Consider the following 12726-nt stretch of genomic DNA (forward strand, 5'->3'; position numbering starts at 1 on the left):
GGCATCGGCCGATTGTGTTGATAAAAAGCCGATTCTACAGCGGGACTTTGAGATGACTTCTGTAAGAAGTCAGTGTGAGTTGCCTGAGTCGTCATAGCAGCACTTTCCTCCTCTCTGGGCAGACTGCCAAGAAAAGAACTAAATGATACAATGTTTACACTTCTGAATGAATGAAGTCATCTCTGTGTGTAGAAGTTCTCAGTTTAACCATTTAACCACTTTCAGACCGGACCATTTTGCTGGTAAATGACCAGAGGTCTTTTTACACTTTGGCACTGCGCTGCTTTAACTGGTAATTGCGCGGTCATGCAATGTTGTACCCAAACAAAATTTGCGTCCTTTTCTTCCCACAAATAGAGCTTTCTTTTGATGGTATTTGATTGCCTCTGCGATTTTTATTTTTTGCGATATAAACGTAAAAAGACCGCAAATTTTGAAAAAAAATGATATTTTCTACTTTTTGTTATTAGAAAAATCCAATAAACTCAATTTTAGTCATACATTTAGGCCAAAATGTATTCAGCCACATGTCTTTGGTAAAAAAAAAGTCAATAATTGTATATTTATTGGTTTGCGCAAAAGTTGTCACATCTACAAACTAAGGTACGTTTTCTGGAATTTACGCAGCTTTTAGTTTACGACTGCCTATCTCATTTCTTGAGGTGCTAAAATGGCAGGGCAGTACAAAACCCCCCCAAATGACCCCATTTTGGAAAGTAGACCCCCTAAGGAAATTGATAAGAGGCATGTTGAGCCCATTGAATATTTTATTTTTTTGCCTCAAGCGATTGAATAATGACAAAAAAAAAAATTTTTTTTTTTTTTTACACAAAGTTGTCACTAAATGATATATTGCTCACACATGCTATGGGCGTATGTGAAATGACACCCCAAAATAAATTCTGCTGCTTCTCCTGAGTATGGGGATACCACATATGTGGGACTTTTTGGGAGCCTAGCCGCGTACGGGGCCCCGAAAACCAAGCACCGCCTTCAGGCTTTCTAAGGGCGTAAATTTTTGAGTTCACTTCTCACTACCTATTACAGTTTTGAAGGCCATAAAATGCCAAGATGGCACAAAACCCCCACAAATGACCCCATTTTAGAAAGTAGACACCCCAAGCTATTTGCTGAGAGGCATGTTGAGTTCATGGAATATTTTATATTTTGCCACAAGTTGCGGGAAAATTACAAACTTTTTTTTTTTTTTTTTTAACAAAGTTGTCACTAAATGATATATTGCTCATGCATGCCATGGGCATATGTGAAATGACACCCCAAAATAAATTCTGCTGCTTCTCCTGAGTACGGGGATACCACATATGTGGGACTTTTTGGGAGCCTAGCCGCGTACGGGGCCCCGAAAACCAAGCACCGCCTTCAGGCTTTCTAAGGGCGTAATTTTTTGATTTCACTCCTCACTACCTATTACAGTTTTGAAGGCCATAAAATGCCAAGATGGCACAAAACCCCCACAAATGACCCCATTTTAGAAAGTAGACACCCCAAGCTATTTGCTGAGAGGCATGTTGAGTCCATGGAATATTTTATATTTTGCCACAAGTTGCGGGAAAATTACAAACTTTTTTTTTTTTTTTTTTTTTTTTCCACAAAGTTGTCACTAAATGATATATTGCTCACGCATGCCATGGGCATATGTGAAATGACACCCCAAAATAAATTCTGCTGCTTCTCCTGAGTATGGGGATACCACATATGTGGGACTTTTTGGGAGCCTAGCCGCGTACGGGGCCCCGAAAACCAAGCACCGCCTTCAGGCTTTCTAAGGGCGTTACAGTTTTGAAGGCCATAAAATGCCAAGATGGCACAAACCCCCCCCAAATGACCCCATTTTGGAAAGTAGACACCCCTAAATTTAGGGGTACACTAGTGAGACTAGGTAATAAATGGCGGGTGCCCTGAAACTATAAAAAAATAACTAACCAACCAGCATCACCTGTAACAGTTATATGGTGATCACTGGTGAAAGGGTTAACTAGGGGGCAATCAGGGGGCTTTATGCGGTAGTATATGGGGGTCCCTGGCGCTATAAAAAGCTGCGGCGAACCTAAATACCTACCTGCCTAACTAGCGTCACCTGTGACACTAATACGGCGATCAGAAAAACGATCGCTTATTAGGCTGGGTTCACACTGGAGCGATGCGGGAACGCCACGAATGCGCGGCGGGTTCCCGCATCGCATGCCTCCCGGCGGCAGTTCACACTGCCCTATGCGAACTGCTGGGAGTGTCAGTGAAATGTTACTGACACCCCCAGATCAGTTCGCATATCGCAGTGCGATCTGCAAACTCGGATCGCATGGTGTGAACACCCATGCGATCCGATTCTGCTGCGGGCCAAAAAAAGGGTCCCGTGCGAATTTGCGGCGGGTGCGGCGGGTGCGGCGAATGGCTGAACTCGAATCGCACAGAGATCGGATGTGATTTGCACTGCAGTGCGGTGCGAATCACATCCGTTCTCATAAACCGCTGCAATGTGAACCCAGCCTTAGTGACACTGGCGACGGGGGGTGATCACGGGGTTAAACCTTTATTGGGGGGGTTAGGGGGGTACCTTAGAACTAAAGGGGGCTAACCCTAACTGCCCTAACAGTTATTAGTCACAAATGACACCCGCCGGGTGATCAGGGGGTTAAACCTTTATTAGGTAATAAATGGCGGGTGCCCTGAAACTATAAAAAAATAACTAACCAACCAGCGTCACCTGTAACAGTTATATGGTGATCACTGGTGAAAGGGTTAACTAGGGGGCAATCAGGGGGCTTTATGCGGTAGTATATGGGGGTCCCTGGCGCTATAAAAAGCTGCGGCGAACCTAAATACCTACCTGCCTAACTAGCGTCACCTGTGACACTAATACGGCGATCAGAAAAATGATCGCTTATTAGGCTGGGTTCACACTGGAGCGATGCGGAAACGCCGCGAATCCGCGGCGGGTTCCCGCATCGCATGCCTCCCGGCGGCAGTTCACACTGCCCTATGCGAACTGCTGGGAGTGTCAGTGAAATGTTACTGACACCCCCAGATCAGTTCGCATATCGCAGTGCGATCTGCAAACTCGGATCGCATGGTGTGAACACCCATGCGATCCGATTCTGCTGCGGGCCAAAAAAAGGGTCCCGTGCGAATTTGCGGCGGGTGCGGCGAATGGCTGAACTCGAATCGCACAGAAATCGGATGTGATTTGCACTGCAGTGCGGTGCGAATCACATCCGTTCTCATAAACCGCTGCAATGTGAACCCAGCCTTAGTGACACTGGCGACGGGGGGTGATCACGGGGTTAAACCTTTATTGGGGGGGTTAGGGGGGTACCTTAGAACTAAAGGGGGCTAACCCTAACTGCCCTAACAGTTATTAGTCACAAATGACACCCGCCGGGTGATCAGGGGGTTAAACCTTTATTAGGTAATAAATGGCGGGTACCCTGAAACTATAAAAAATAACTAACCAACCAGCGTCACCTGTAACAGTTATATGGTGATCACTGGTGAAAGGGTTAACTAGGGGGCAATCAGGGGGCTTTATGCGGTAGTATATGGGGGTCCCTGGCGCTATAAAAAGCTGCGGCGAACCTAAATACCTACCTGCCTAACTAGCGTCACCTGTGACACTAATACGGCGATCAGAAAAATGATCGCTTATTAGGCTGGGTTCACACTGGAGCGATGCGGAAACGCCGCGAATCCGCGGCGGGTTCCCGCATCGCATGCCTCCCGGCGGCAGTTCACACTGCCCTATGCGAACTGCTGGGAGTGTCAGTGAAATGTTACTGACACCCCCAGATCAGTTCGCATATCGCAGTGCGATCTGCAAACTCGGATCGCATGGTGTGAACACCCATGCGATCCGATTCTGCTGCGGGCCAAAAAAAGGGTCCCGTGCGAATTTGCGGCGGGTGCGGCGGGTGCGGCGAATGGCTGAACTCGAATCGCACAGAGATCGGATGTGATTTGCACTGCAGTGCGGTGCGAATCACATCCGTTCTCATAAACCGCTGCAATGTGAACCCAGCCTTAGTGACACTGGCGACGGGGGGTGATCACGGGGTTAAACCTTTATTGGGGGGGTTAGGGGGGTACCTTAGAACTAAAGGGGGCTAACCCTAACTGCCCTAACAGTTATTAGTCACAAATGACACCCGCCGGGTGATCAGGGGGTTAAACCTTTATTAGGTAATAAATGGCGGGTGCCCTGAAACTATAAAAAAATAACTAACCAACCAGCGTCACCTGTAACAGTTATATGGTGATCACTGGTGAAAGGGTTAACTAGGGGGCAATCAGGGGGCTTTATGCGGTAGTATATGGGGGTCCCTGGCGCTATAAAAAGCTGCGGCGAACCTAAATACCTACCTGCCTAACTAGCGTCACCTGTGACACTAATACGGCGATCAGAAAAATGATCGCTTATTAGGCTGGGTTCACACTGGAGCGATGCGGAAACGCCGCGAATCCGCGGCGGGTTCCCGCATCGCATGCCTCCCGGCGGCAGTTCACACTGCCCTATGCGAACTGCTGGGAGTGTCAGTGAAATGTTACTGACACCCCCAGATCAGTTCGCATATCGCAGTGCGATCTGCAAACTCGGATCGCATGGTGTGAACACCCATGCGATCCGATTCTGCTGCGGGCCAAAAAAAGGGTCCCGTGCGAATTTGCGGCGGGTGCGGCGAATGGCTGAACTCGAATCGCACAGAGATCGGATGTGATTTGCACTGCAGTGCGGTGCGAATCACATTCGTTCTCATAAACCGCTGCAATGTGAACCCAGCCTTAGTGACACTGGCGACGGGGGGTGATCACGGGGTTAAACCTTTATTGGGGGGGTTAGGGGGGTACATTAGAACTAAAGGGGGCTAACTCTAACTGCCCTAACAGTTATTACAGTCACAAATGACACCAATGCAAAAAAAAAAAAAAAAAAAAAAAAAAATGACATTGGTGTCACTGTGACTGGGGGGCAGGGGTAATTGGGGGGGTGATCGGGGGGTAAAGGGGGGGTGTGAGTGTGCCTGGCATGTTCTACTGTGTGTGTGAGTGTTGGTGCAACTTACTGATCCGCTCTCCTCCGTGTCGGAACGAAAAATACCGACACGGAGGAGAGAATACATCACTTCCTCTCCTGTGTTTACATTACAGGAGAGGAAGTGATGTCACCGGGGATTTCTATTCGTCGGGAGCGATCGCGAGGGGGTGGCCATGAATGAATGGCCGTCCCCTCGTCCGGGATCGCTCCCGTACGAATACCGACCGCCGCAGGCACCGGGCGGGGGCCCGATCGGGCCCCCGACCCGCGGGAGGCAAGGGACGTACATGTATGTCCTTATGCCTGCCCGTGCCATTGTACCGACGTACATCGGCGTGCGGCGGTCGGCAACTGGTTAAAGACTAAATCTTTTCTGACACTTGTTGCTTACAAGTAAAAATCCTGTATTTTCTGCCAGAAAATCACTTAGACCCCCCAAAAATTATATATATTTTTTTTGCAGAGATCCTAGGGAATAAAATAGCGGTTGTTGCAATATTTTATGTCACACGGCATTTGCACAGAGGTCTTTCAAATGCATTTTTTTGGGAAAAAAATACACCATTTAAAAAATAAAAATAAAATAAAAACAGTAAAGTTAGCCCATTTTTTTTTTTGTCCAAAAGTTTTGACTACCTGTTTTTATTTAATATATAGGTTTTTGTTTTGTTTTTAAATCTAGATCATACATACAAGTAAACTGATTGGAGGTTTGTTTTGTTTAATAAATGTTTAAAGCGGGAGTCCGCCGGGACTCCGCGTTTTTTTTTTTTTTTTTTTAAAAGCCAGCAGCTACAAATACTGCAGCTGCTGACTTTTAAAATAGTGACACTTACCCGCCCAGCGCGCCCGCGATGTCGGCACCCGAAGCCGATCTCTAGATCGACACTCGAGTGCTGCCACCGCCGCCATCTTGGGTATGGGAATCAGGAAATGGAGCCTTTCGGCTTAATTTCCCGGATCCCTACTGCGCATGCGCGAGCCACGCTGCGCAATGAGGACGGTCCCCGCTGCCTCTGGGATCTGTGTGTTTCCCAGCAGGCAGCGGGGCACTTGCGGAAGGGGGCGGGCACTTGCGGAAAGGGGCGTAATGTACGCCCCTTTCCGCAGAGAGCTAGCCCGGAAGTGGGTGCAGTTACCTGGATTATCCAGGTAACTGCACCCCCCTCCCCCCTGAAAGGTGCCAATTGCGGCGCCGGAGGGGGGGAGGAATCCGATAAGTGTAAGAAATTTTCTGTATCACTTATGAAGGCTGCTTTCACACTGGAGCGGGCAGACGTTGATGGTAAAACGCAAGTTTTAGCGGCTCTTTACCATCATTTTAGCGGTGCTATTTGGCTGCTAGTGGGGCACATATAACCCAGCTAGCGGCCAAGGAAGAGGTTAAATGCGCTTCGGCAGTGGTGCCCATTCATATCAATGGGCAGGAGTGGTGGAGGAGTGGTATACACCACTCCAAACGTGCTGCTTGCAGGACTTTTTTTTTTAAGATCCTGCCAGCGCATCGCCTCAGTGTGAAAGCACTCTGTCTTTCACACAGACTGCAGGGGAGCCATTTTGCAGGCACTTTACAGGCGCTATTTTTAGCCCAAAAGCGCCTTAAAAAACGCCCCAGTGGGAAAGGTGTGTTAGATCAAGGGGGATTAAAAATAAATAAATAAAATAAAATCGGCCTAACATATCGGCCCAAAAAAAAATCGGCATCATATATCGGCCGCCATGATTTCTAAATATCGGCATCGACATCGGCCAGAGAAAAACCCATATCGGTCGACCTCTATCGACAACCTTACACCGGAGGTTGGCATCAGATGAGGCGAAACCATCTACTTTGTAGAATCTGGAGAACGTGTGATCAGAAGCCCAGAGGACAGCCTTACCAGTCTGAGAAATAGTTGCTTGATGCTGAAGGGCCCAAGAAGAACTCACAGGTCTAGCAGAGTGCGCCTTGACAGGACAGGGTGGAACCTAATCCTCGAGGTCACAACCTCGAATGGCCAGCCTGAGCCTCCCAGAGATGGCAAAGCAAGAGGCAGGTGTACCCTTACCGGGACCATCAAAAAGTATCCGCCTTTCTGAGCTGGCTGTAAGCGGTGAAGAAAGAGGGTCAGCCAGCTGAGTCTCTACAACACCTATCTGCCACAGCAGCAGATGTAAGAATGTAAAACAAACCTGGATGATGCAGCTATACATTGCTAAGCTTAAAGAAAATGAGAGAATTCCCGTAAATGATGCACCTGCAATCCAGGGGTTGGGGAGTTAACAACCCAAATATGGTTGTAACATGAAACATGGTGTAAAAAGTTGGACTATGCCTTTAATTTGGGAACAGCAGCAGTAGAATGCGACTCCAAGAGCTCATCAGACAAGGACTTTAACAACTCAGAATAAGAGCAAGTCTCAGTGGCTGATGGCTCAGAAGACACCAAGGCCAATGGCAAATCATATATAGACGCTGCTGGAAAGGAAAGCCGTTAATGAAATTTGGGTCGGGGGAACCCAAAGGGTCCACTCTTGTATGTGTCTAGAACTCAATATGTTGCGACCGTGTGACAGTAAAGCAATGTATAGGCTCGGCGAAATAAGGCTAAGCTTAAAGTACTAAGCAAAAACAGTCAGCTAGTAGTAGGTGAGGGTTGGCTGGCCACAACTTACCAAAGTCACTGTAGGTGGGCAGCGAAAACAGATGGAAGATTCACATAGCTTTTTCACGCAGAGTCCAAAAGCAGGGAGATGCTTCCTTGATGCTGTATGGCAGGAAAGAGTCTACCCAGTAGATGACAACAGTGCTAGTGCCCCCCTTCTGAAGCAAAACCAGTGGGATGTGGGGAATAACAGTACTCAGCAACCCACAAAAATGGAGGAAGCTCCCCATATTCGGCTTGACCAGCCTACTCCCTGAGCTTTCAGACGAGACAAGCGCTGACACAGTGCTGACATCTGTGGACCTGGAAATCGCTCCGCAGCTAACGTTTACCAGAATGGAGTTTGGAAACCACCCAACACACAACTCGGAGCACCAAAATAACTGCCAGGCTATCCCCGCAATCTCCAGTCCAGCTGGGTCAGGATGCAGTACTCTCAGGTTGAGGATGACCACAACGGCCAGTTGCAATCAGTGAAAAAACTCCAGCAGCAATATAGAGAAAAAGCCTTAAAGAAGAAAACAGGTATATAAAAAAGGTACTAGTAAAGAATAAAGTCAATCCTTAACACCTAAGAGCTGAAGAAAAGACATCCATCCTCCTAGGAAACCAGACAAAAACTGAAGCATGTTGGCTCTAGGAGGTTATCCTGATCTAGGATACAGTTTGTTGTTAGCCTGCATCCAATTCTCCTGTAGGTGGCAGTATAAGCCAAAGTTTAGAAAAGGTGTCCCTCAATAGATGAGAAAGAATCATTTGCTCTCTGCAGTCACTGGGATTGTGTGCAAGCATAAGCTCTGGTGACCTCAGGACCCAGCAGAGGAGTTTAAAGCAGCTGTCACCGACATCTCTGGAAGTGTTGCAGGTTAAAGAGAACTTCAGAGCCGATTGTTGACAAATGGGGGAAACTAATTAGCAGGATAAGTATAAATGGTCAAGCATTTCAGGGTCTCATTACTGAGCAGGACGAAGTCTGCCAGAGAAGGAGAAGGGGTTGGTAATATGTGTACCAATCAGGAATAAAGATGGCAATAAGAACCCAACAAAAGATCGAATCCTTCCCTGCTCTATTCCATATGAAATAAAGCGTTTTTTCTGGAATTGGGCTTTAATGTAGGATATATGTGGGGAATTGAACTGAAATTCTGAAAATATGATTTTTGCTTAGAGATTTCTGTTAAAGTGGTTGTAAAGCCTTATGCCACGTACACACACGACCAGACTTTGACGGACTAGGTCCGACGGTCTTCCCGACGGACTTTCCGAACGAACAGACTTGGCCACACACGACTGGACTAAGTCCATTCTAAAGTCCGTTCGTTTTGAACGTGATGACGTAAACGGGACTAAACAAGGATGTTCAAAAGCCAGTAGCCAATAGCTGCCCTTGCGTCGTATTTGGTCTGTCGGACTAGCACACAGACGAACGGTTTTCCCGATTTTTAGATCGTCAGACAGATTTGAAACATGTTTTATTTCTAGGTCCGTCTGACTTTTGGGGGAAAAAAAAAGTCTGCCGGAGCCCACACACAATCGAATTATCCAACGGATTCCGGTCCGCCGGACCAAGTCTGCCGCAAAGTCCGATCGTGTGTACACGGCATAACAGATCATTTTTTGCTACAGGTAAGCCTATGATAAGGCTTACCTGTAGCTACCCAGGATATCTCCTAAACCTACACGGTTTAGGAGATATACCCTATATTTTCATGTGCTGACATCATCGGCACATGCGCACTGAAGCAAACTGAAGCAATGGCACGTATGTGTGCCGTTACTGCGCGCATGCACGTTAGTGACGTCATCACGGCTCCAGCCAACCACAGCGCCAGACCCGCGATACCCGGAAGTAACCCCCGGGTGTGATGTCGCCGGTCGGTGCTGTGTATGGGCACCGCAGTGAGGGCTTCGATGTCAGGTGAGTATTACATTGAAATGGATCAGACCAATCGTCTGGTGAGTATCTGTCCCCGTCCTGATTAGGCCCATGCAATTTGGTGCTATGCATACTAGCTCATTATGCCTTTGTCTTGCAGGTGTTTGTTTTTTGTTTTCAAAGTGGGTTTACAACCACATTAAAGAGGATCTTTAAAAAAAAATAATCATCAGCTGCTCCAAATACTGTAGCTGCTGACTTTTAATAAAAGTGCCATACTCCCCCGAGCCGGTTCTGCATCTTCAGTGTGGGAAGCTGACTGCGACCCCCAAGCATGCATGAGCTGCGCTTTGTGAATGGTTCCTCAGCCTTCTGGGACCTGCGACATGTTTCAAAAGGCTGCAGGCAGAGGATGGAGAGGGTGGAGGGTGCGAGTCGAGCTTTCGCTTGGATCACCTAGATGATCTGAGCGGAAGTGAGAGAAGAACAAGCAGCCAGCAGTTGACTTGTACTTAGTGGTAGCCCACACTGAAATATCACTTTTATAAGGACCCTTAAAACGACCTTTATAAGCATCACATCATTAAACACCTTCATTAGTCTCTTACCTCGAGAGCGCAAGTAACCCCCAAATATCTGATGCACTAAAGTCGTAGCTTGACTTTGTCGATCCAACCTAATGAGAGGAGGTAAATATTATTAAATCACTTTTCATAAAATGCACTTGGTTTAAAAAATACCATCAGCTGAAACATCTATTCTTAAAAAGAAAAAAAATTAATCCAGTTCAGGACCCTCTGTCTTATATAAAACATGTTAGGAAAACAAACTCCAGAAAGTTTATATTCTTTTCCTCTCCTCAATGCAGGAGCTTCTATTTGTGTCAAAGCTGGGACTCACAGTCCGCTAGAACACAGAGTCCCTGGTTTTGAAAAAAATTAAAATAAAATAAATATCCAATCAGAGCAGCTCCTGCTTGAATGATCAATTTGACAGCCAGTTAGTCTCTATTCACATTAGCGTCTCTACAAAGTCGCCGGATTTCCAGTGTGACTTATGCGACTTTTGGTGCGTGTGTGATCTGACTAGATTTGTTGGATCAAAGTCGCATCAAAAGCCACAGCAACCTAGTGAAGGCACCTTTTTTTAAGTCACACTAAATTGAACGGGTACCATTGAAAAGTATAGGGTGTAACTTGCCATGCGACTTCGCACAAGTGTGAATGGAGCCTTGCAGAACACTGTCGCTATAACTTTGTAAACATAGTAACACTGCAGCAGCCTCTGTTTCTGAAAATCCAAAAATTGAAAGCGTTTATCTAAAAAAAAAAAAAAAAAATATAGACCCCGCTCTTCTTTGAAGCATGTTATACAGCATAGAGCTTGTGCTGTGTAATTTGGCCCCCTGTAAAACCTGAAATACCTGGCTGATCCTGCCACTTCATATCCTTCCCTTTGTAAGCTGACCACGGTATATCGTGGCTGCTGAGCCCTGACACTGTGGTCAGTTTACGTGCCTCCATCATCTTCTGCTATCTGCAGCTGTCCTCCTTCCCCCTCCCCGCCTGTCAGATTTGTGTCAGGGCCTGCTGTCCCCCTTACTGCTACTGTAATATCCAAGTAAAAAAATCACACAGTCCCCTGGCATTCATAATACTAAATGTCCTGTATATGTGCTTTATAAACAAAACAAAACAAAAAAAAAAAAAAAACTGTTCTATACCTTATTTAATTACACGATCACCTGACCGGCTGTCTCTCTCCTCTCCTCCCACTGAGATCAGCGGGGGTTTCTCGGCCCCTCCCACTTTAGCTGTCAGAGCAGTAGAGAGGAGACCCGGTCTGTCACGTGAGTGCCGATCAGCGCTATTAAATAAGGTATAGAACAGCTTTTTATTTTTATTTTTTTATTTTTTATTTTTTTTAATAAAGCAAGCACATACACAGGACATTTAGTATGAAAGCCATGGGATTGTGTGATTTTTACCAAGTGGATTTACAACAATTTTTAAAAGGTGACACTAAAAAAAGATCAATTCAAGCATGTAAAAAGGATAAGATCACCTTTGCAGGTAAAAAAAAATAAATAATAATATGCATATTATTATTTTACTTTTTTTTTTTATTTATTTTTTACTAGAAGCCTACAAAAGCATTGCAACAGCGATCAGCAGATCACGGGTGCAAAGCAGGGCTTTTGCAGATTGTTTGTGTAAGCTGTCTGCTCGTACCTTGTACAGACAGGTAGATACACCCTGACAGGAAACATCAATGAACTACCAGAGACCTCAACAGCACCCTGGTAATTCATTGGGAACTACAAGCCATCAGCTACAAAGGCGGTTGGTACTTGTAGTTCTCCCCTCTGTGAATAAATGATGCAGCTGGGTGGGTGGAGCCCCCCATGGCAGCACTTTTTTTTTTTTTTTATTGTGACAGCGAGTTCAGGGAGGAGATCCCTGGATCGCTGTCAATAGAGGCTGCGGGTCGGAGAGACGTTGCATGTTGTTACATGTTCCATCCTAAAAAATGGGTGGAGCATGTAACGTGTTCCCAAAGATTAACTTATCCTTCAAACCAAAAAAAGTCCCTTCTATTCAACTCAGCCTCCTCCGAATTACTGCTTTTGTTTTGCTTTTGCTACGGTGGTCAGAGTTCTGTTAGCCCTTGTACACACGGTCGGAGAATCAGTCGGAATGTGTCCTATCGGACCGTGTTGTCGGATAATCCGACTGCGTGTGGTATACATCGGACTGATTCCGTCGGACCCAATTTTCCAACTTGTTGGAAATATTTCCCGACCAACTGGTCCGATCGGACATATTCCGATCATGTGTAGAGAATTTTGATCGGACCAAGTGCCACGCATGCTCAGATCAAATTCCTACATCAAAGCTATTGGCTACTAGCGTGAATGTAGTCCCATCGTAACGAAATTACGTCATGTTCTGAAAGATCGGATTTTTCGACAACTCTGTCCGACCGTGTGTATGCAGCAGTTTCAGACAAGATCCGTCGGACAAAATCCGACGGATTTGGTTGTCGAAATCTCCGACCGTGTGTACAGGGGCTTAGAGGGCGGCTACTTTCGTTCTCCATGGTCCCATTGTATGTAGAACTGTGGCCACTCTCTCTTGCTAGCTCCTGAGATGGATTAT

General features: G+C 46.4%; 1 protein-coding gene across 2 annotated transcripts in view; it reads right to left on the reverse strand.

Annotated features, from left to right (window-relative positions):
* The window catches only part of USP36 (ubiquitin specific peptidase 36), an 84940-nt gene that overhangs the window by 57717 nt on the left and 14497 nt on the right, over positions 1-12726 (reverse strand). For both annotated transcript variants that reach the window (XM_077458902.1, XM_077458903.1), the window contains exon 6: positions 10177-10244. In XM_077458902.1, the coding sequence (XP_077315028.1) occupies positions 10177-10244 (68 nt within the window). The remainder of the gene's footprint in view (positions 1-10176; positions 10245-12726) is intronic.

Source organism: Lithobates pipiens, unplaced genomic scaffold (assembly GCF_037356315.1).
Source record: "Lithobates pipiens isolate NorthernLeopardFrog02 unplaced genomic scaffold, aLitPip1_a1.2 Scaffold_28, whole genome shotgun sequence".
NCBI classification, from domain to species: Eukaryota; Metazoa; Chordata; class Amphibia; order Anura; family Ranidae; genus Lithobates; species Lithobates pipiens.